This window comes from Pararge aegeria, chromosome 5, assembly GCF_905163445.1.
Source record: "Pararge aegeria chromosome 5, ilParAegt1.1, whole genome shotgun sequence".
Lineage (NCBI taxonomy): Eukaryota > Metazoa > Arthropoda > Insecta > Lepidoptera > Nymphalidae > Pararge > Pararge aegeria.
The window spans coordinates 13,835,420-13,861,463 of NC_053184.1; the positions used below are offsets into that span (position 1 = coordinate 13,835,420).

Sequence of the window (26,044 nt, forward strand, 5' to 3'; positions counted from 1 at the left end):
TCCTTTGGTCTTCGGGTAAATGCAGATAAATCTCAAGTAACTATTATAGGCAGTAGTTATTTCCTTTCTTCCATATTGTATAATAGTTTACCGCCAGTTCTCTTTGATGGTACGGCTATTCCGATTAGTACTTCGGTCAGGAATCTTGGACTCATTATAGATAATACTATGTCTTGGGTACCACACGTTTCTCAAATGAGTCGCAAAATTTTTGGTGCTGTTCGGTGTTTGGGGCGGTGGAAAAACTTTTTATCTATTAAAACTAAAATTCTTTTAGCTAATACATTATTACTGCCTATTTTGGATTATGCAGATGTCTGCTATTTGGATTTATCTGAGACCATGCTAAACAAACTTGAGAGGCTGCAAAACTTGTGTATACGGTTCATTTTCGGCATACGTAAATTTGATCATGTGTCTCAGTATCGTGCTCAATTGATGTGGCTACCAATTCGTTCTCGTAGAAACTTACACGCTCTTTCTCTCCTTTACTCCATTTTATATTATCCACAAACTCCACCATATTTGAAAGAGCGATTCACCTTTCTTGGTAGCAATGTTCACTTAAATCTGCGAGCTAATAACGACAGCTTGTTACACGTTCCTGCTAGTCGTTCATTGGCGTATGGCAATTCTTTTACGGTAAAGGTGGTTAATTTATGGAATGAGCTGCCAAGGGACATAAGACAGTCCAAATCATTAAACATCTTTAAATCACGGTTAAAAGACTATTTCCTGTCTAATATGTAGCAAAATATCTATGTATTTTATGTGTATGTTTAAATAGTAATATGTATTTAAGTTTATATATTGATATATATATATATATATTGATATTTATATACAAATATATAAATATATGTTTTACTATATATATGTAGTATTAGTATGTAATGTTTATAATTAGCACAATTTAATTATTGCACTATCCCGTTTTCTCTCATATGTTTCTTCAACCAAAGGTTGTCTGGAGGAGATCGCTCCAAGCGATAAGACCGCCTTTGTGCATATGTATAGTTTTTATTTTTTATTTTTTTTGTTAACCTGATTTTATATTTGTATGTGCAATAAAGACTTTTTCTTCTTCTTCTTCTTTTATCTTAGCAGTCCATATTCCTTTCAGTTTACTTTTTATTCCTTCTTTCAAGGGCTTAATTTTTTTTATGTATGTCATATGTTGTGGATTTGCCTTTAATGGCTGCTGCTGCTGCTGCTGCGACTGACCAAGAAATGCTGACAAGTACGTGTCTATTCTAAATCCCCAAATAAAAGGGGTTTGAGGTATATGTTGTTTGGTGTATCATTGTGTATTTTATTGGTGTTTTAATAACAAATGTTTTTGTCTGTCTGATTGTCTGTAGTCTTATAGCTTACCAATTTTTCGCTGAAATTGAATGATAGAAAACATTTTCATTTATTTTAGCTCTGGACAAAAACCTGGCTATGATGCAGTCTAAGATATATATTTTTTTTATATTAGTAGTAGTAGACTAACCTGTATGTAATTATCTAACCTAAATGGTATGGCAGATTTAAGAAAACCGCAACGCAAAATCGTTTGGCGGCTCATCCATGTTGATAGTATGGTACCTTGCTAAGACCGAAATATGACATAATGAATGTGCGAACTTTTTTAGTCGGTTAAGAAACTGAGAGGTACATTTTCCGTTGGAGAGAAATTATATAACTTTAATAGCAGAAGTCTTGGATCACAATCGATTTTTTAAAACTGTAGCATCACTAATCATCATCAATAGCTCATAGCTTCAATATGGAGATTTTAATATCCAGTCCAGCGCAGTATAATAGAGGTCCGTGCATAATATTTCGTAGTATCTTAATAATCTGTGCCATTGTGCCATAGACAGAAAAAATTGACATGAATCATAGACATCCTTATGAGTTCGTACTTAGTTTATTGTGGTTTCGCGTTGACTTGAGTGTTCCATTTTAATCAAAAGAAAACTAAAAATTAAATACCTTACCTATTAAAATATTAAATAAAATCAATTTGTTGTATATCCTTTTTTGCATTTAAGCTACTTCGCCTCGGCTTCTTTTGTTCTTTACATATTACAGGGTGATTATCATTTTTTTTTATGTTTATTTAGTATATCGTAATTTAACTATTTTCTTTGTTTTGCATTGTAATGTATCTAATTGCAGGAAATCATCAAAAATGGCTATTATGTTTAGTGTTGTTGCCCGCGGCACTGTGGTTTTAGCGAAATATGCAACCTGTGCTGGTAATTTTACTGAAGTTACTGAACAAATACTATCAAAGATTCCGCCCCATGATGACAAACTTACGTATTCGCACGGAAACTACCTATTTCATTATATAGCGGAAAATAAGCTTGTTTATTTCTGCATTACTGACGATGTAAGTAAAAATTAATTCTAGGCGTGAATAATTTCAAATTTTTTCAAATTCTTTGATTGCAAAACTGTTGTGGTCTACAACCGTACATGTCCGAAGAGATATATACCTTACCTATAAAAGATTATTCTAATTAATATTAATCATAGGCAATATAAAATGTATAGGTATTTCACCTTATATCAATATATAAGACAGCAGACAAACTATAATTAACATATAGCATACAATTACAATATTTTATCATACTTATGGTTCATTGAATGTGAGATTTAGTTAAGGAATTATAAAAAAATCTATATCTGTGTTCTATGAGGTTCAGATATGACATTATTAGTTTTTTTTTCATACCTAGTTTCAAACTCAAAACCAGGAAAGAAGAATCACTATAAAGGCCAATTTATAGCGTTCTTCCTTTTTTAAATTCCTTTGCAACATAGGTTACAAAATATAAATTTTTTGCATCTAATTGAAGCCAAAAGGGCTTGGGCCAGAAAATTTGCCTTTGTATGAGGGAGACCTTTATCAAAAGTCTTGAAATGAACTACAAGGCTTTAGGCTTGTCTAGTTTACATAAAAGTTATATCTAAATATATATGATATATTATTCCCAAATAAACTAAAATTGAATTTTAATTCTAGAAATTCCAACGTTCAAGAGCTTTCCTGTTTCTAAATGAAATTAAGAGAAGATTTGTATCAGCATTTGGTGATACGGCTCAAACAGCTATACCTTATGCTATGAACAGTGAATTTGCTCGAGTACTGGCCACTGAAATGAAGCATTATAGTGAATCCAAGGATTTGGAGACCATATCTAGGGTGCACGGGGAGTTGGATGAACTAAAAAATATTATGGTCAAAAACATTGGTAAGTTATCTTAACTGTGTATTTACTATATCAAATTATTATTATGAGAAACAAAAGTTCATTAACAGAAAAACTTAATTCTCTCTTGACATACTTTTTAAGCTAATTAGGTAATTGTGTTAATTCCATTGGTCACTAATCCTTAATGAAACTAGATTATGTAAAACTGTTCAACTTAATAATAAGTGGGGTTATATAAATCATTGCGACTCTGTGGTTAAAGGTAACTCACAACTACTGCACCTGTACACTTGAATGATTTGTTCAGTATCGATGAGCTATTAAAATAAAGCCTTTAAATTATAACTGTAACAGTAAACAATTTTAATCACTACAAGTTAGCTCTTTATTGCAATCTCAACTGGTGGAAGGTAACATTACAGACTAAGATGTTAACGGGCTAACCTATTAGGGGTATAAGAGCTATATTAAACCCTTATCTACAATCCGTTTCTATGCAATCTCCAATTTGTCACTGCCGGGATTTATATCTAGGACGTCCCACTTTAAACCACCCGGCTCAGTGCTGTGCAAAATGATTGTCCAAGAATGTCAGTGGCCAGCTGATTTGTTTCTTAGGATAGACATTTTATTTAATGGTCTTGAATCTATAAACCTTTTTCTTTTGAATCGCTTAATGCATTCACGCTTACATAAATAGCAACTGAACTTATATGGATACAAACATCAATACAATGTGATTCATAATACCCATGCGAACAGTTATTGTTTATATCTTTTTTTTTATCTTACTACTGTTATTTACTACACGTTTGTATGAGAAACTTTATCATTACCTTGTGTAGAATTTAATTGACCTAAATTAATGGCATTGCAAAGGATATATTATATTCCACTTTAATAAACTATCATTTTACATTATGAATTCCTTGAACTGAATTTCAAACAAAGAGAAATAGCTTAGAACTTAAAAAATTAAAATATTCTTGATATAAACCTAATATAAAAAAAAATAGTTGCAAAACCTAAATTTTTGCAAAACCTAATATAATATAATTTTTATTCTTCTTACTTATATAGTCCAATATATAAGTAAGAAAAATAAAAACCTTGTTTGAAAAATAAAAATATACAAACCTTGTTTCTTTGTCAATTGGTGCTCCTTGATAAGTCCCAACCAAACTCTGGTAGTTTGGGGATTTATAATTCCTGAATTTTCTCGGGTCGCGCGTAGAAATCGATTAGAGTATGGTTTAAAAATAACTACCTTACCTCTAACTCGTTATCTCCTGTCGTAGACGGCATCATCAATAATCACAACCCGGCGAGATTGTGATAAAGCTAAACCGTAATGGAATAAAAAACTTCTGTGGCGGCTATTTAATTTTTTTTATAAGAGTCGAAAGCAGTCTTAAGGAAAATGACAGATTTGTGAGATATAACGTAGAAAGAAGAAAGAGCAATTGATTGTGGGCAAAATGAGCGCGATTGACAAACCCACAAGTGTAACAGACAACAGTTTAATAAGTGTTGTTTAAGAAGTATCAGAAGTTAGTGCTGGTAGAGCATTTTGTGACAGAGTTCGTCCTTCCGCGATGCTTATTTCTGCTGTCATGTTGCGTTGTCTTTGGAATGCTGTGTTCCGGTCGGAAGAGCGTGGGCATGAAACAACACAAATTTCCTTTATCTCAGTTGGTATTAGCAATGTCTTGACATAAAAATCTTATTCATAGCACTTTATAGTAGTAGCATGAAGCGGTGATAGCCCAATCCCAGCACGCATCTCTTAACTTTATTAAAGTAATGTGCGTTTTAAGCAATTAAAATATCACTTGCTTTAACGGTGAAGGAAAACACCTTGAGGAAATGCATGCCTGAGAGTTCTCCATAATGTTCTCAAAGGTGTGTGGAGTACACCAACCCGCACTACGCCAGCGTGGTTGACTAAAACCTTAAACTCATTGAAGTAATGGGTTCATATGATGTTGATGATGAAACCTGATTGACACAGGGAGGCACTACGTATGGCGTGTTCCTAGCTTGCCCAGCAAAGTGTTGCTCTGGTTGTAGGCGATGATTTAACACTTGTTAGCTGTGTTTAAAAAAAAAGCAGTTTTTCTTAAGAGATAGGCTTGCACGCAACACATCCATAGGAATGTTCTGTAGGTTTTCACTTTGAAAGTCTCATGCTTCAGAAAAGTAATAATTACAAATAAGTTGGTTGACTGTTGACTAGAAAATGCTCATTCACTATTACCTTCAAGTAATGGCAGGAAACAAATATGAGTCGGTCAAAGTACCTATATCTTGTTTATTTCAATACATTTATTTTGTTCCTTGTGTTGACATCATGCTATCATTATGTAAACAATAACAGTACAATGAGTAGTGCACGTCTTATCTTACCTATACTTACTATCTGCAGTCACAAAAATAAAATATTCAAGTCTGGAAAAATGTTGATTTTAAAGAGATTAAGATGTCTTTTGATGTGAAACAAAATTAATTAAAGATGGAGTTATAAGATTTTTGGAAAGTGATAAGAAAAATGTTACTTAAACATTATTATCACCATTATTAGTCTAATGAATCTCCAACTCCGCTGTAGAGCCCTCTTTACCCTTAGAAGAGATAATTAGGGCCTTGACCCATCACGCTGCTCCAATGCAGGTTGGAGGATATTAACGAATAACCCGGACCCAGAAGCTTAACGTGTACTGAAGACAAATTGCGAACTTGCTTTTTTGAAATTTGTTACAAATTGAAATCAAACATTTAATTTTAATTATCAAAACTCATTGTGGTATCGTATCATTTGTACTTTCGATACGATTTAATTAATTAACGTAAGCAAATTATTTTTACATTTACCTACTTAATTAATGTTTAACTCATATCAGAATTTTGTTCTCTGTGATACAGGTTTTTCGATAGGCACAGTTTTGTACAGAATATAAAATTACTTACTCACTACATACAATTTTTATGCGTTATTTAATATGCTACGTCATTCATTTATATTATCATCCTCATCCTTTTAATGTCCCACTGCTGGAAAAGGTTTCCCCTCTAATGCGTATTTTAACACTGGTAGAAATATATGAAATAATGAGAAATGGAGAATCCTAAAATATGAAGAACATTTTATGGTAGTGACCCTGGATTATGATGATGCTTCAGAGGGACGCCAATATAGATACACAAACTAGTGGGTGAAGTCATCATAGCTGCCTACATATTATGTAGTTAGAAAATTGTTGCAATTCACCGTGATTGAAACTGCTAGCCTCTTTTATTTTGCTTAATTTTATGTCTTACACACAAAAGTGGTGAAAGTCATACCGATATACCAATGGGTAGGACTTCGATTTACCTTTCGGGAGGACAGAGTTCGAATGCCAGCACACTCGCCTCTAACTTTTCTAAGTTTTGTGCGTTTTAAGCAATCAAAATATAATTTGCTTTAACGGTGAAGGAAAAAATCGTGCGGAAACCTGCATGCCTGAGAGTTTTCCATAATCTTCTCAAAGGTGTCTGGAGTCCACCAATCCGCCCTGGGCCAGCGTGGTTGATTACGGCCTCAACCCCTTCTCATTGTTGGAGGAGACCCGTGCCCTGAAGTGGGCCGGTAATAGTGAGATTAGATTATGTGTTACGGGATCTGGTTACGAGGCAAAGTAGTTCATAGGTATGGATTTTTTTTTTTATAACACAAGAGCTGTCTGATCAATTTGTAAGCACAGACCAATTCTTGGGGACTTCCTCAAACACTATTTTAGGTTTGGTTTAGGCTTTGGGTTTTACAGATAAGTCTCAGAGACAGTTCATAATGTGCGTCTAAAGCCTGTAAAGTATCATTTCGGTTTTAATAAACGATACTGGAGTAGGTAGTTCTTTGAACAGCTGCAGAATTTGGGCTCTCGTGAGAATGTGTCCTTGACTTGATAAAATTTTGCACATTTTCACGAAATTATGTCCGTACCGTGAACGTGCAAATAAAACAGTATTCACTTGAAAAGTGGAAAAATGGTTTTAACAAATTTTTATTAAGTACGGTAATACATAATAATATTATGGAGGGTAACATTTTAATTAAATATGATTGTAAGCAGTACCATTAACATATTATAATATTCAAGATAAATAGTTATTTGAATTTAGTGTTATTTTCTGAAACGCTAGTTTGAATCCAGCACAGCTTTAGAATTTTGTAGAAACCCAAAAACTGTAAAACTGTCGTATATTTTTTTCATTCATAATATTTTCATGATACCGAGTTCGTTATCTTAAAAATAAAGCTACGAGGTTTCCAAACGAGCCCTGCCGTACCCCACAGCAGATTTTGTTTTTGATACCACAATTTCAGTGTAATTGAGTACGATTTTACGTTTAATATTAACTGAACTTGTTGCGAGACATTACCGAAATGTAATATAGTTTCTTTTTCTATTTTACATACCTAGTATAAAACAAAGTAGCTCCCGCTGTTTTGTACGCTTAGATCTTTTAAACTACGCAACGGATTTTAATGCAGTTTTCTGCAAATGATACTAGTGCAAAGCAATTTAAAGATTTGAAATGTGACTAATTTATGTGCGCTTACATTTAAAACCTTACCTTACTTAATCCATCTCGATTAAATAAATGTACCAAGGAACTATTATTAATCAATCAAAGCTGCCCCACATAAGTACATATAAACATTTTACCCGTGCGAAGTCGATGCGGGTCGCTGGTAATTTGCCGGCCGATCGGCGCTGTTGGCAGCGACCCTGCTTTCTGACAAGACCGTGGGTTCGATTCCCATAACTGGAAAATTTTTGTGTGATGAACATGAATGTTTCATAAAAATATTCATCAGTCATCTTAGTACCCATAACACAAGCTACGCTTACTTTGGGTACGCTTACTATGACGATGTGTGTATTGTCGTAGTATATATATTATTATTTATTAATTTAAGTATTGATATTCTTATATTTATATTATAATTATTTTATGTATTAAAAATGTTTCTTTTTTGTCTATTTCAGACAATATGGCAATGCGTGGAGAAAAACTGGAGCTTCTTGTAAACAAAGCTGACAATTTGGCAACAAGTGTAAGTAAAGAAATCTTTATTCTGAACGCTTTCCATCTTCGGCTGCAACATCACTATAATATACCATCAATTATAATTACTAGATTTGTAAGCTTTAAGTGGAAGTGCTGTTTTTGAGTAACACTGTCCTTAAACCAAAATGGACCTAAAGTTTCTCGTATTAAAGTTGTAAATTCCTTACTATTAGATTTTTAAAGCAAGCAGAATGAGGTCCATTTTACTCTGTCATTACTGAGAAGAATTACTAATGCAAGTGTGATATGTCAAATGCCAACTGCAATAACCTGCGTCCGCCGTTGCCTGCAAATGTACAACCAATCACAAGTCGCGACAGTTAGAGCAAACCTTGTGATTGGTCGTAATTCTGCAACGCGGACGTTTTGGTCTTGCGTTTAATAACGTCTTTGCTTTGTTCCTTTTCAGTCTGTTTCGTACCGCGCATCCGCGAGGACACTACAACGTTCGCTGTTCTGGAAGAATATAAAAATGTACGTGATCTTGATATTAGTAGCCGCGCTGGCGGTGTACCTCATCGGTGCTATGGCGTGCGGCGGGCTCGCCTGGAGGACCTGCGTCGGTTAACCTGTTGACTATATTCCTATGCATATTATATTATATACCAATGAAATCATTACTTTAAGGCAGGAACAAATCCAACACCCAACCTGACCTGTCGTGGCGACACGACACGTGTACCGTGAACAGGACACACCACCCTGAGCCACGCGACACCATGCTCTGCTTGTTATAATTATATCAATGGAAAATTCGTGAAACGGGCTGTTGTATAGTACCTTCGTTGTTGACCCAACACCCGTCATGACGGCGTGGATATTGCCAATTTATTATCTGTTATAAATGCTTTTGTGAAAACCTATACTTCCTGTTCTTTCTGTTGTAAATTCTAAAATAGATTTTTACTTTCCATAAAGTCTGCTAGTGTGGGCGTAAACTTTATATTTTTAGTACAAGGCAAAGTTTATTTTACCACATAAAATATGTAACCTTAAATAGTATGGAAACTAGACCCGATGTATAAAATAGAGTTAGCTGTATTGCACGTTTGATCTTCTCTGTTTCTACTTCTGACTGTGATTTTCTCTGTTTCTATATTACAAACGTTTACTGCGAGCGTGTTCCACAGTCAACCGAACTGAATGACGTTATGACGGGTGTTGACGTGTTTTTGGAGAGACAAAATTTAAAAATGTTATGAGATTTTTATGACGCGTGGCGCTGGGTGGGTTAACCGCGACGTGGGGTGTGTCCAGAGTATTCCTACCATCACAGTCCAACCCATATAGTCACTGTAACGACACTTCATTCAAGCGTAGGGATTTTATTTTATATTGCACACGACACTATTATTTTTTTGTATTTGTTAAATATTTTACTGCGTAAGAAAATATAGACCAACGAGCGATTACTATTTCTTCGTTAAACAAATACCAACGCTATTAAGACGTCCTGGCACTAATTGACATTAAAAAGAATGTCTTTTTACCAATAATAATATTAAACGAATTTTCGACTAGTGTTCAGCAATCACTGTAAAAATGTTTGTTTTGTTTAACCAGACTAGATGGCAGGTGAGTTTTTTGGACTTTAATCATATTGCGCTATTGCTGATATAAAAATAGTTTTCACAATAATGAAATGAAGTCATTTTATAACGAAAAATCTTTTAACGACATGATATGAAGTATCTACTAGGATACCATACTTTTGAAACATCGAGACTAGCTAGCTCCTAAAGCAATTTTAATAGCAATTTCGATTAGTTGCAATATTGTCGCTCTGCAGGAGTCAAGTTTTCAAGTATCGGAATCAAGTAGGTACTAAAAACCCAAATTCAAATCCATTGTAAACTGTATCCACGCGACATCGCGTAGAAACGCTAAAACGTTTGGTTGCAAGTCTTTGTCGGTAAAGTGTAAACTAGCTACGATCAAAGCGTCCCATCATAAATAATATTAATATTATTTCTATTTCGAAGATGAAGTTTTATTGATAAACCTCCGTCATTTTAAACACGTCCATTGATGTTGGTTGACAAAGTGGGAATGAGCAACTTCCGTCCCGCGTCCCATACGATATTCGCCGCAGTTTTAACAGATATAGAAATAAAGCTGTACTACTTGCCGTTTCATGGGCATTTGCGCTAAGAGCCGAAGAAACGACGGTGGTTTTGTATGTAAAAAGGTGCTGAATCTGTTGTATACAAATCTCTGCAGTAACCTCAATTGACAGGTTAAAAAATAGTGCTGTCCTTTTCTACAGAGAGAGTTGTGAAGAGGATGGAACAGCTTTAAACCTGTCCATTCAGTTTAGTTTAGAAATTTGTGTGCAGCCGAAATGGCACTCTTGAGTCCTTCAAGCGATCCCTTATAGATAAAAGACTCGTAAATTATTTCCTTGAAAGATACAGATAATACACATCATTTATTAATTTATCTAGAAATAGACTTTTTAGGCTCTTAGGCTAATTTACTAATACAAAAAAAAACCATGAGCACTATCAATTATAACTGCTAGAGCGAAACTTATAAACAAAGACGTAAGGTTTCTGCAAGATTTGTATTATTTTTTACTAAAGATGATTAAATACACGACATTTAATTAATGAATAGAAGCAGGCGTCATTTTGCGGAATTCCATGACATACAATGAACATAACCTTTAATTGTCTATATTTATATAGAGCAAAGCAAATGAAGCTTAATTTGCTATATTATCAGCAATATAGCAAATTTAGAACAATGTTCATTGTACACGACATTTGTTTTTTTATTTAACAAAGCGAGTCTTGGAAAATTTACGAGTATTAAATAAAAAAAAAACAGCGAAATCCATTAAAATTGCTAAAAATCTTATTAATGGATTAAACTTTAAGTGTAATTTTAGTAACGAGCAATACATACTTATTAAATATTAATGACAATATAAGGATATCCAATGGTGCCAATTCTGTTGTACGTACACAAATCTCTTCACTGTCAATATAGTTAATTGACAGGTCTAAAGGTTATCCTTTTCACAATGCCCCCTATACTAGATAGAACTACTGTTATATCTGTCTACCTTTCGAACCAATGGCAGAGTCACTACAAACAGACAGACATGACGTTTCAAAAGTGCTTATAAGGTGAGCCTACTTGAATTTTGACAATATTGTTTAGTTGACAACAGAAATGGTACAGATATTTTTGGATAACCAAAGAGGGAATGTTATCTTAAATAATTAAAATATTGTTTTTTTATCATTTATGTATTCGTTGATGGTTATCACTGCATCTATCATAAGACCCATCATGTCTCATCAAGCTCATATTATCTTTACGTTAACTGTCATCCGTCATCCTGAGCTTATTATAATCCCAATGGACACAGGCTCCTCTTGTAGTGAGCGATTTATGCCCGTTTTAATTTAACCTAGATATCGTATAAATCGAATGCCTAATGATTACGAAGATGTCTATAGAAAAAAACGTTTCAACAACTCTTAAGTGATAACTATTTGAGAACGGTTGACGTATGCCTAAGAATCTAGGATTAGGCATTCATAACCTATTTAGGCTCGTTAGTAGAAACGGTCATTAGAGTTCCGACCGTCTTTCTACTCCAATGCGGGTAAACATGAACAATAGCCATAGATGAATAAAAGCAAATAAACTTTCTTAACTTGGGAATGCAACATTCCAAATAATCTGACATTTAGTATGTTTTGTAAGGACATAAGTCGATTTTTGCGGTGACCTTCGATCAATAATCTAATATAAATGTCCCAGAATCAAAATCTACAAGGATATTTTGTTTCGGTACTGTTACGTTAAAAAATATTGTACATTAACTTATAACAAATAAGATGTTCCGTTTTTTGCTTCGCTCAGACTTTTACCGAACACATTAATAGAAAGGTACAAAATAAATGCTGTCCTTTTCACAATTTTTCTTGTGAAAAAGTATAGCACTATTTTAAGACTTGTAGATTTGGCCTAGTTTAGGGCAAATCGACAAGTCTAAAAATATTAGCAAACCTTTTTTACGCCTGACAGCAGATCTGTAATATATATTATTGAAATGAGATTTCAAAAGTAATATAGGACAGTCAGATGTTATAATTATCTTACTATCCAAAAACTAAAAAGAACATATATTGAAACGAGGGCCATTCAGAAGTTGCACAAGCCGGAATCTTGGTGAGACTAACTGACTAACAATCAAAACATATATGGGTGTTAAAGTGCATAGGAGTTTTTTTATATATTACTAGCGTACCCAGCCCGCTTCGCCGGGCTAGATTTTGCTTTATTTTATTTAAACAATAAACTTACATCATTAAATTTTTAATTTAAATCTCATAATATATTAAATCACCTATTTCTCTCCGTATTCATTCTCTTCTATTCTCTTCTCAGTGGGTGAAGATCATCATAGTAAATAAAAGCTGTATTTGACAGTTCAAAAATAGGAGTGCTTCGATCGTCACCAAACTTTAAAGGATTACTCGCCAGGTCAATCCGGAGATTCCCTGAAAGTTTCATTGAAACCGGTCCAGCCATTTCGGAGCCTATACGGAACATACCCACACACTTTCTCTTTTATTTATATAGATATAATCGTTGATTAGCGCTAATAAAGGATTTTTAAAAATATATACCCCCTGTTATCTATAATATCTTATCTAAAATTCAAATAGTATTAAAACTACTAAGGGGTTTGAAGGTTTATATAGATTTATTTATTGTTCCCTGACGTAGACGTTTTTATTCAATGTGGTATGTATGCATGACTCAGTATCGCTTAGTCTTACATGTGTGGTTGACATTTTTCTGCGGAGAAGGTTCCTTGTTACGTTGAAGAGATACTCTTCGCCGCTATTGCGCTATTCATAATACTTATTGCATTTTCACTGAACTAAGTGAAACAAAAATGTTTGTATAAACTTTCAAATAAAAAATGAACAGTCATAATGGGTTCTGTTTTAACAGAGCTATGAACTGTATTCAATCCCTATCCCAGCCTATTGTTTTTAGAAAAAATATCCCTTGAGTTTCAGGGTCTATATCGATATTAAAGTAAAGATTGTTAAAATATACTTAATGTACAGAATCAATCCACTTACAGTTTTATTTTAAGTACAGATACTACCATAGGTTTATGTCATAATCATCATCATCATCGTCGTCATCGTCGTCGTCGTCATCATCGTCGTCGTCGTCATCACCTTCATCATCACTACCACCACAATCACCGTCATCATCATCGTTAAGATATTACGATAAATCGTTATGGAAAGAGAAAATAGATAAAACACCAAATAATGTTGTATCATCATAATATCCCGTTGTACAACTTTAGATTTTTTTTATACATGTCTGAACTATACTATAATCTGTAATTGGTGAAAAGAGTTTTTTAAATTATATTATTTATTGCCTAAATATAAAAAGTCTGATACATTTAAATGAACATACATATCCAAGCAACCTCACTTTAACCTTAATTCCTTAACCACAACGTTCAATATATTAAATTCGTTATTCCTTTAGGAGCTAAACAAAAATAAATTACTAAGTCATTATATTGAAATAATATAAATCAAAAAGTACAGCAAGTTACGGGGTACTTTTTTTGTCTAACCTCAGACCCAGCAATTATGAAATCCTACCCATCTATTTGTCACTCTTTCATTCTACTTTTGAGAAAAGCTTGGATACATAACTCATTAGGCAGCCAGATCGGCATGGTGGGTCTATGGTCGATATGCGTCTCTATATATCATAATATTATTATGTAGAGAATTTGGTTATTGATTCTATATGATTCAGATGATTATTATAATATTATTCGTATTTTATTCTAATTGACTCAAAACATTTGTGTATTGTCTATGGTCTGTCCATGGTAAAGAATTGAACGAGTAGTTTAGAAAGTTTCTACCAAGAATGACCGACCATCTTTAGAAAAAGCCTAGTATTGATAGTTGTTCTTATTATCTACGTCTATATTGAAACATGTATTTCTAAATGCATTAGAATAGATAATGGTGCAAATTCTGGTGTCCATAATCACTAAATGTATTAAATTGGCAGTACGAAAAATAACGATGGCAAATATTATGTTAAAGACAGAACGACTTTAAGGCGGATCTATTTAGTTAGTTTTAAGATTTGTGTACAACAGAATCAGCACCACTTACGGGACTTTACCGCCGACTAATCGTTACCGACAAAGAGAAAAATCCAAATTTTTAAGTTCTTTTGAATATTTTTGCTGATAAATTTATTAGATTATCATGTTAATCGTACTTATAAATGAGAAAGTTTGTTTGTCCTTCCTTAACGCACGATCAGCAACCGATCAACTTGGCATGGAGTTACGAAAGGAAAACGCACGGTTCACATGAACTCTGTAAAAAAACTTTAATTAACGCCGACCGGGCGACAACTTCTTTAACATAATTATTGTTTAATTTCACATTCATAGCATATTAAATACAAGCCAACCTGTACAAAATACAAATGTGTCTTTCTTCTGTAACGTTTGAATCGTCATTTACGCTAAGTTGGCGGTAATGGCTCGATTAAATAAGTAACTCACAAAAAGATTCTGATTCGGTGAAAATGTCTAATAGAACTATGGCTTCCTTGTGGATCGAGAGCGGGTAAAGAACTTCTAGGGGGTGTTTGGTAAAAGCTGATATTTTCTTAACTAATGTTTTTTTGTAACACCTTTTGACTGCTTACCGAGCTGTTCACTGTTTTCTTCACTGTGAAATTAAATAAATTTAATTCTTACTGGCAGTGGCTAGTTGTCCACACTCAGAGAAAATAGAGCTATGATTTTCAACTTAAATCAAACACCCCCTTTAAAAAGCGAACGCTCTCTTGGACTATTAGTTACGTTCATAACCGAATGAGTACCTATATTGTTATATTCATAAAGTACATACATAGATAGAATTCAATACCTATTCCTTGATAACAATTCCTGTACCAGGGTGACCCAATCTTTACTTAGATTTTTTGCAAAACTATGACTAAATATTATTCTTTATTTCCTCGATATAATATACGTTTATTCTAAATCGTTTAGCCCTAGTTAAGTTTGTATGATAATCGAATTACAAGAGGCGGCAATCGCAAATTATTATAATTATTCAAACCGTGGGCGATCATAAAATGTTTTATTATATTGTCATAGATTTATTTCATAAATAACATAAATATTATTAAAGACTTTTAAAGTATTGTGATATCTTTATATTAAGTGTAATGCTAATTTGTTTACAATAATAACCATGTTATAAATTTGTAGATTGTAAAACCAGAGATGTTTTATTTAGTCCCACAAAACAACCTCCTCCGAAATTATTCGAAGTAAAGAAGTTGATAATAAAAGTTCAGAGCTTATATTTATTGGAGTGAAGGAAGTAATACCGATTCACAAGTTCCTCGCTATAGCCACCCTCCCGAATGTGAGGCCATTCGGAATTCGGGAGCGTCAGATTGATCCCGCGCCACAGAGGGTGGGTCCCCTCCCTGCCTCGCCGCGTGACTCCTGTTCCGCAGCAATCGCGCGCCATCCTTTGCCGTGAGAGGGCGCCTGTGTCGCGGCGCGGACCACGTGCTACTACGGCCGATATTGCTGTCTTATTTCCGCGTTCGAAACTACGTACGATGTGATGCGTGTACGGAATACGAATCCTCCGGTGTGAATGTAAACGCGGCACTACTGTTGTGCGATACCAATTTTGTATTGTTTACGGATGCTCGTTAAATTTACTTATTGGTGCTTTTTGTGTTTGTTTATTTATAATCTATCCTCAATCGATTTTTGATTGGGGAAGTTGAGTAATATTTTTCTTAGGTTTTACATTAAAAGCTTTGGTCAATAAAGATATGCAGTCCCATACAAAATATAACAGAAAAAGTGTAAAAGTTATTTGTTTGGTATCAAAATATCGAATGAGGCTTGCAATAGATATGTAACTTAAAATAATGATGTGCAGTCAATTTTAATGCCGTTCGGACGATAAGCATACACAAATTGGCTTTATCACAAGCAAATTAACAAAAAAGGTTACCACCAGTTCGTGAGGACCCACTTATTATTTACGATTTTTTTTAACGATAGACATATCTAGTAATTTTATTGATCGAAGATACATACAAAAATATATTATCTATGAAAAGTAGAGTCGTTAATTCAAATCGATGCATAGAATTATTAATATTATAAATGAAACCGCAGGATGGATATGCCATAACAATTGGTTACGATATATCATCTGCTATAAATATTTATTATTTGGTAGCCTGAAGCAGAGCCGCTATGATTTATAATCCGACACAATTATTTTGGCAGTGGTAAATGAGTCAGTGATTTTTTAAACGAAACAAACACTGCCGTCTTTTTAATTAACTTCAAAATATACTTCATATCGCTTTGTTTTCCTATGTAATTTTTTTTGTGCAGGTAATATATTCAACAAAACAATATAATATATAGGTAGTTATGTATAGATAGGTGTGGTTTGAATGTGAGAATGTATAAGTGCGGGTTTCGTGGCCTGTAGACTGTTAATGCGACAGGAAGCGGTGTCGATTTTAGGGAATGTTCGAACTAGGAAAGCCACACGGGTCATTGTTCTTTTTGTACGCCGAAACGCTTTTTTGGTATCACGAAGATAAATTACTGTTGTCTTCCCCTAAACGTTTTTTTTTTGTTGTACCCTAATTCCGACATCTGTTATCGCGGTTTTAATTCATTTAGACGAATTTATTTAGTTATTTTCCCTAATTGAATTAATTAGGTTACTTTATCACGTGGAGTTAAAGCTTTTTGTATTTTCTCGGAATTCTGGGATACAAACGTTAATATAAACAAAATCAAACATCGTAGCGTTTCCGGACAAAGCTTTGAAGATGGGTTAGTCGTAACTCGTAGGGTGGATACACAATAACAAAGACTGGCTATACCCGAAATGGATTACAAAGAAGTGAGGAAATGGTCTTAGTAGTATTAGAGACTGTGGAGGTGTAATAAAAGAGTCGGAAAGATGGATGACAGTTCTCCAGATTTGTCGCTCAAGTTGCGGCGTGGGTCGAGCGATTCCCGGGAGTCGTTTTATATGGACTTCGCTCAGGGCATAGACTCTGATATAGAAGAGGTGACTACCATTGAGCGGATCATTCCTGAACATCCTGGTGGGAGGGCGGAGGGCGACGCGGATACGCTGGCAACACCTTCCGGGCTCGATGACAAGGATTTGTCGCAATGGTGAGGATGTTTTAATATCCTATTAATATCAATTTATTAAAATAGAAGCAGCCGGTCTTTGCGGATGGCCATGTTAAAAATTAACATAAGGCTTAATTAATTGGTTGTAAATTTTAATACGGGACAACCAGGCAAAGGTAATAATGACCAAATATAAGTAATATACCTAGTCAAGCAACAACGTACACATTTCCAAAATTTGTGCAATTAAGATTATCTATGCTATCTATATATCTATTTATCTTGGCATGTTTCGTTTAGATATCAGCTAACACTGTACGTACGACCTTAGCAGTTAGAAGTAACTGCTCGATCTTAAAGCTACTAGCAAACGAGTATATATAGAGCAGAGTGGCTAGAGAAGTTATCGCGCTTAAGATTCAAAACTAATTACGAAGGTCCTAGCCAGCCAGAATTATGTCAACCCTAGTTTATGATACCTACCACTGCAAGTCATAATAATATATTTATAAAACAACACATTAATCATTATAAACAGAAATCCTCTGTAGGGATTGGGTTTATGCTTTTATAAAATGTTATCGAAGGTATTAGATATTAAGTCTACTCGCCTTAGAATACTGTAGAATACTGTAAACCCCGAGATACTGTAGAGTTGTAGTTAAGCTACGCTACGCCACTACGGGTTGCTAGGTAATTTATTGGAGTAGAGGTCTTATCATCATTCCCAGCGTCCACTGCTGGGCACGGGGCGGCAAGTTTTCTCGAAAAGAATGGGGGATTAAGAGCCTAGATACTTAACGTTGCTCTAACATGTTGACCGAGCTTTAACGTTTTTTATCATGAAGTTATTGATAATAATAGGAACCGAAACTCGGTTTAACGTGTTCTATGAGGCACGTGGGTAATGTCAACTGTTTTTGGCTCGCTGGAGAATTGAATCCAGAATAAAGATCCTTTATGAAACATGCTAACTACTAAAGCATAGTGGGTTTAAATAATCGGAATAAACGGGTAAGCATCGGTCATTAAACATATTATGGCGCTATTAACTCTTTATTTAGTTCACATCGGATTCAGAGAATTATTCATGAATCTAGGTACAAACGCAAACAGCTATCTACCTAAGCTAATCTAAATACCACCTTAGTTGCTAGGTGGGTTTTACTTATTAGGTGGGCATTAAACCGAACCACCTGTTTGGCTTGAAAAGAAAGCCGCTTTATTTTCGTTAAGATCACGTACCGAGGACGTGCCTGTAGGTTCAACTCTATAAGTAGGTAGGTTGCACGCAGTCTGTCTCGAAAGTCTCAAGAGTATATTTCACCTACTGAAAATGTGAATCTGGTCATCAGACATTTGGTGTGCCAAGTTTATCTCCTTGGCCAGCGAATAAATAAAAATATCGCAGCTTGAGAACCAGCAAATTCAAAATTCAAAATTCATTTATTTCAAGTAGGCCTAATATAAGCACTTTTGAAACGTGAAGTCTGTCTGTTTGTAGTGATTCTACCACCGGTTCGGAAGGCAGATTCTACCGAGAAGAAGCCGGCAAGAAACTCAGCAGTTGCTCTTTTCCAACATCAACAATTTACATTTTGCATTTTAACATTCATTTTTCTATCTTGTGAGAGCTGAAAGCGGAGCCGGATGCTTCCAAGCAACCTTGTCATTAAAAAATCATCAATTGTATAGTAACCTCGCTGTAATAAATGTGTTTTAAAAATTTTTAAATGTTGGAGTAGATACCGGCTTAGATTTTTGAGAACAAAATAAGTATAGTTCATAATTACACACGGTATCAAGGAAAGCTATTGTAGCGCGTAGTTGAAAAATCTTCCTGGAGAATGGCGAGAAGGAGAGTAGTTCGCTCGTCCGGGGAAGTACCTATCGCCATTCTTGTTCCTGCCGCCAAGCAGCATTGCTGTGTTCCGGTCTGAAAGGCGTGCTTGCCGGTGTAATTACTGACACATGATAAAGAGTAATTTCTAAGTGTGAGTGATGGTTGGGTTGATCGACCGCTCGAGTTCGACTTATGCTAACGAATACGTGATACATTCGCTAAGATTTTTCATTTATTGACTAACAGGTTACAGGCATTCGACGCGCGTAGCGAGCGTGCGTTTCTTGAAAGTGTTTTAAAACGCCATACTAAACCGGTAAAAGCGCTAATTTTTTTATACATACCTACCTCGTATGCAATGTACTATTTTAGCATAGTACTTATGTATTTACCTATCATGTTTTGACTCTGAAACGTTATCCCTTTCGATATTTTTCCCCAAGTACAATGTGTCTATCTATTACAACGTTCTTTAGGGTTCCGTTTAACATCACCTACTCTAGCTTTTGGCTCACTATTCAGGAATAAGTACAAAGTAGTAGGTAAGTAAGTATATGTTAGCTGTGTTTTATTTATTGTGAACAACTAACAAGTTTATTGTGTACCATACATCGAATTCCAAGAACCGTTTTACCTTTGATTCCGAATCTTGATAATCCCTATAGACCTACTTCGTTTAATTTGACCTAAAAGAAAGGAATTAAAAAGCAGTTCTTTAACCTTATAACCTATCCATTCAAAAGGCTGAATACAATAAAATAGTGTAGTGACCTGTTACCCAACCTTTTGTAAGGAAGATATTGCGCAGCTCAACCCGAGCCCCGAGTTCATAAAAACACCTTCAGTTGGAGCGTAAAATCCCATTCAGTATAATGCCGCAGGCACTTCAATATCTTTTGCAGTTCATCTACACTAGCATTTTTATCTGCGACGAAACGGATTTGCTATAATATTTCTATGCTAGGCAATATCACTGACTCGTTGGTCTAGTGGTTAGTGTATTTAACTACGGATCACGGGTTCCTGGGTTCGAATCCAAATCTTGATAGGTACGTTAAGCCGTTGATCCCGTTATTGGAATTAACTTGTGAGTCGTCAAAGTCGACCAACCCGCATTGTAGCAGTTCACTGCGTTAGAGAGCACCGTAAGCCGTTTGTTCCTATTCTTAGTAAAGTTCGATACCAACGTTAAAGCCCGCCAATCGAGGACAGCGTGAACGGGCTATGCTCTAAATTACTATGTCTATAACCTGACAGCTATGGGATATTTGAATGCTAAGGACTCGATATCCTCGCCATAAACGTAAAGTTAGGATGGCCGATGATATAATACAATGTTTGTAATAAATATAAATTAAACATGACAAAAAAAATGTTTACACCGTACCGCAGGTTAGAGAAATAGTACAACTTTAAAGATTTAATAGACCGATTGTATTAATTCCTAAAAAAAAAATCTTATGACTTCTCGTGGGTCTAATAATTTGTACTAGAAGGACCACAAGGATAACTGGTTCCTTCTGAGCACGATGAACTTAACACTAAAGCGACAAGGGTTCCAAACGCTCCTGATCCAAGAAGCTCAGTATAAAATTCGATACAGTAGCTTTAACGAAATAAATATAAAGCAAGCCTCAGAAATAAAAAGTACGAGCTTTAAAGTTTCATAAGTGACATTTTTTCCAGTAGTTCCCTTAACTGGAATAAATATGTGTGATGAACCGAATCGGGGGACAAAATGTATGCCAGCGGACAGCGGCACCCGTTTGACGGGTCGCCTATCCGGGGCTTTCTCTCGGGGTCAGATAAACCACACGCGGTCACTAAGTATATGGTTTAGGCACTTAAATAGTTTACACTTTAGTAGATCGGTTTAACTTATGCAATCAAGAATTATTTTTTATTATGTTTAAAGAAAATAGAGGCACTGTTTGTGATGTTATTATCCTTAGTAAATATAAATGGGAAATTGTTTTCTTTATTTCTTTGTTTGTTTGCCCTGTAGGGCTGTAAGGCAAGCAATCAACATGATATTTGGCGTAGAGTTAGTTAGTTAGTAGGAAGGACGGTTTCCAAGGGATTTGGAAAAAACTATATTAAACGTGGGCGAGAACGCAAGAAACAGTAATAAAGTAAATAAAAATAAATCTTTATTTCAGACGTTAGCCCATATCGTGTCAGTAATATAGTACCGTATAACCAATGTTAATACTTAAAAAAACGTTATTCTACTTAAACAAAAGACTGCCCCGCACTCTGTAACTTTTCTGCCAATTATTGCTAACTCCTTACAGATGTTATCTTCAAACCCCTAGCCTTAGTACAAGATTCACTCGCTCGCAATCGAGGAGTCGTTTTAGACTATTAAACTCTGTATCGTCAAAGTAAATTAGACCGAAGGTTCCTCGTTTTAACGTCCCAATTCCTGTACTTCAACTATAAATAAGATTCATTTTACTTCGATGTTCAAGTACTCCATACTCCGCGACTGCGAGCGAGCGAATGTCGTACTAAGGCTACCGCTGTCAAATTATGCCTTTTATGGTCCTCGCACACTAAATAGACTCGACTCAAAGCGCTCACATTTCAAATGTGAGCCTTAAGTAAGATATGTCATATGGAAGTGTTAGAAGTCTGTGACGCATGGCACACATAATATGGTATATTGGGCTGGATTTTATCAACTGTGTGCAATAATAAGTAAATCATTAAAATCAATCAAAATAAAATGAATGCTTGTCATTTTATTTTCATAAATTGTGGCCAAGAAATAAAAAAATAGGACTATGCCATACTATGCTAATACGACTATGTGCTGTTATTAACATAATAATTTTATAATGCAATAGATGCTTTATCGTGAACAAGCTTTAGCCGCGGCATCGCTCACGTTAAGTTACATTTTTGATTTGGTAAATTGCTACTACAAAGGTTTAAAAAAATGTGATGGTTAAAGAAGAAAAATATGAACGTGAATTACTAAAAAAATCAGAAACTGTCACATAAATTTTCATCCCCTAGGTTTGAAGTTGGAATTTTTAAAATAAGTGAGACACGTATTTCTTTATATTTAATCGAAAACCTAAAATCAAAATTTCATGGAATTACCTTGATAAATGAATGATTTTATACAAACTTTCATCCCCCATTTAACCCTCTTAAAGTCCTTAAGGAATTTTTAAAAATCCTTTCTTAGCGGATATACATTGTAATAACTATCTGTATGCTAAATATCAGTCTGATCCGTCTAGTAGTTAGAGCTGTGCGTTGATACATCAGTCAGACACCTTTGCCTTTTATATATATATATATATATATATATAAAGATTATGGTATGTGTTTAATATAACTGCCATAAAAGGTAATCCCACTTCTATCCTAGACTGCATTATCGCTGATGTGAAATGCAGTCAATGGCTAATCGACTCGAATTGGATCCGCCTACTTGTTACTAACTTCTATCCTAATGGAGATACTTACTTCGCTGGCTCAGTGACCCAAAGAGAGCCTTTGCCTCCGAGACTGGATGCCACTTCCGCCTTCGCCACTTAACGCCGGTCGGCTGGTTCAAAGGCGTGCAAGTCTTTATAAGCTTCATCAATGCATCGATGCCTAATACGTCAAAAGGATGCCCTAAGTAAGTGTAGGTATGCGTTTTTTCAAGCACGATTATCTTTCATACTCTCTAGGTATCGAAACTGGCAAAAGTGGGCCGATTTAAAGCGCTCAAATTACCAGTTTATTGACTTGTTAAACCTACTTGGAAAAGAAACATTTAAGGTTATTAGTAAAGTAGGTCCTCCTCCACAGTGAGAAGGGTTTAAGGTCCACCATGCTGGCTCAGTGCGGATTGGTGGACTCCACACAACGTTGAGAACATTTTGGAGAACTCTCAGGCATGGGGGTTTCTACACGATGTTTTCCTTCACAGTTGAAGCAAGTGATATTTAAATTGTTTTAAAATGTACATAGCCAAGAAAATTTTGAGGTATGTGTGTGGGATTCGAACTCGGCTCTCCGAAAGTTAAGTCGAATTCCTACCCACTAGGCTACAACCGCAGTATTACTATAATACCTGCTGAATTTAGAGTAAAGATTAATATTCCAAAATTAAAAAAAAGAGCAAAGATTAATAATTCGGTAGGATTCATTTAGATTGTTTCAGTAGGATAGGAAATAATATAGTATTATTTTATTTTTGCGTCCGCATTTATTACGGTTTTTGTAAATCTGTTGGATAGCATTTTTTTTAACTGGAATAATAGCCTTTTTTTCAGTCCTTTCAATTAGCTCTATACCAAAAACTAAGTTAATTGGTTGCTTCGTCAAGGTGTGAAGGAAGGACAAACAAATAAACAAACTCACTTTAGCATTCTTAATATAAGTTATTAAGTAAGGGTTAATCTTGCATTATCTCCTAAACTAAGTATACACCTAAATTACACAGTACACATAAAATAATGCCTTAAGAATGATTTTTTATAAAAAATAAATTTATGCCAAATTACTATTAAAAGTAATCTTTGAATTATTTTAGACATAAATGGGTTATTGTGGCTTATTTCTCGAGTTTGAACTGACTTTGTTTCTTAAAGTTACGTAACAGTTTAAGAACGCCTGGACATACATAATCCTTTATTCTAAACATCACGTGTTCCAAATCGTGTCTGAAATTCGATTCATACCAACCGGAGACCGGAAAAAGCTCGAATTGCTTTGGTGTTCCAAATTGTATAGAACGATTTTGTGTGCGGCCTACACGCGCTACAAAAGATACTCGTTATTTGTGGTGCCGTATAAGTAATAATCCGTGCAAATCTACGTTAACTTACTTACCGAGGTTAATCTTTTTAGAGGGTTATTCTGAAAAATAGTTTTAGTAGAAGTAGTACTTAGGAGTATCTAATAGTAGTTTAAAATATTCTACTTTTATAACGGAAGTATGGCGATGGGTGTTTTAAAGCTGCTTGTACCAAATAAGGATAAACTAGTAAAGTACGTCATCTGCGCTAGATTTGCACGGAAATGGATTGTGATAGTTGGCAAAATCCAACAAACCAGGCAAAGACGCGATGCGACGCAACGGTTGGATGAGCTACGCATAAGGCCATCCATAGGTATATGCGAACTCACGTTAAATCATTTCACAATTCTATACTACGTAGTATGAGTATTTTATAATGTCGCAGTCATATTAAAAAAAGAACGAGTTTTGTACACTATTATTAAAACAGCGTGAATAAGATATACGAGTTGCAGTTTAATGTATTTTTAACGACGTCCTATTCAGCTGAATAATCCTGTCATTATATACGAATGATACGGAAAGGTTTTTATATTACGATGTGTTCATTTTATTTTCGTTCTCTCGGATATTCTTCAGGGATTTTATCACACTATTAAACTGGAGTCGTTATTGTGCACGTACTAAAAATTATGCCGAAATAAGCAAGATAATGTCACAGATATCGTCCGATGGGTTTAACTTCGTTTTCTGCAGCCTAATAACGTGGCACAGGATTCTTATATGAGAGACGGTTTTAGAGCACTAACCCACCACGCTGCTCTAATGCGGGTTTGTGGGCTTTAACTATTATATTATTATATTGCCACAAGCTATATTAACCGGGACCAACGGCTTAACGTGCTCTCCGAGGCTTGGGGATTGACACCGCCAATGCCCTCAGTGAGCTCCGAGCTACTAGAAACTCTTTTATAAATCAAAACACAATACCTAAAATCTTTTGTCCTGATTCTGGGACTGATCCCAGAACCTCGTGATCTGTAGTTAGACATGCTAACCACTAGACCGATGAGGCAGTCGTTTTTAACTTTATACCTACGGAGTATTTCTGCTATTCGCAGAAGGGATTTGTGAATGCAGTTCTTATCTTAGATTGGCATGTGATGTTATTCAGTACGTAGGTATCTCGAGAATCTTGATATTCCATCGACCTAAGGTGGAATATTATACTCGTATAATATAGCAGAATAACTTCTCGAAGTTTAAATAAAGGATCTTATACATTTTTTTATCAGATTTTTTTCAACCTTGTGCCACGTGGAATGGGTATAGCTTTCAACTTATATACACCCAACCTTTAAGTGGAAATAGTAAAAAAATACAATCGCAACTTGCTTTTTTAATAACAGTAGGCGGCATTATGGACTTAGGGACCCGCATTATGGACTTTGTTAACAACATAAACTTAATTATTATATGTAAATAAAAAAAGTAAATATACTACGATAATACACACATCGTCATCTGGATCCAAAGTAAGCGTAGCTTGCGTTATAGGTACTAAGATGACTGAAAATATTTTTATAAATAATATACACAAATTGCATTAATTTAATTTTCATTTACTTTTATCACTGAATGGTAGTAAACTCTAATAATTTTGAGGATGGCACAGGGATATTAAAGATCCAATATAATCATTGAAGGAGCTGACGATATACGATGACAAAAATTCTACCAATGGAAACTTGTAATAAGATACTCATAAATTAACAAATTTAAAAGACGATTGTTTTAGCAGCTGTTGCTTCACTAATAAAATAAAAATAAAATCTATTTGCTGGAGCTATTTCCATGCGTATCGCACAATTTATTTATAAACGTAGAGAGCATGCTCC

The 26,044-nt window shown here is 34.8% G+C and overlaps 2 protein-coding genes across 4 annotated transcripts in view; both read left to right on the forward strand.

Annotated features, from left to right (window-relative positions):
- The first annotated feature begins 1,925 nt into the window (after nt 1-1,925).
- Nucleotides 1,926-12,524, forward strand: LOC120623745 (vesicle-associated membrane protein 7). The gene is made up of 5 exons (XM_039889953.1): nt 1,926-2,080; nt 2,167-2,383; nt 3,023-3,251; nt 8,246-8,313; nt 8,737-12,524. Exons 2-5 carry the CDS (start codon nt 2,180-2,182, stop codon nt 8,893-8,895), a joined length of 660 nt encoding a protein of 219 aa, XP_039745887.1. The 5' UTR covers nt 1,926-2,080; nt 2,167-2,179; the 3' UTR covers nt 8,896-12,524.
- A 3,390-nt stretch (nt 12,525-15,914) lies between these two features.
- The window catches only part of LOC120624084 (proton channel OtopLc-like), a 100,482-nt gene continuing 90,352 nt past the window's right edge, over nt 15,915-26,044 (forward strand). Inside the window, exons 1-2 of one of the 3 annotated variants that reach the window (XM_039890419.1) lie at nt 15,915-16,107; nt 17,221-17,598. In XM_039890419.1, the coding sequence (XP_039746353.1) occupies nt 17,378-17,598 (221 nt within the window). In that variant the 5' untranslated portion in view covers nt 15,915-16,107; nt 17,221-17,377. The remainder of the gene's footprint in view (nt 16,108-17,220; nt 17,599-26,044) is intronic. The other 2 variants (XM_039890420.1, XM_039890421.1) reach the window with 2 other exon arrangements.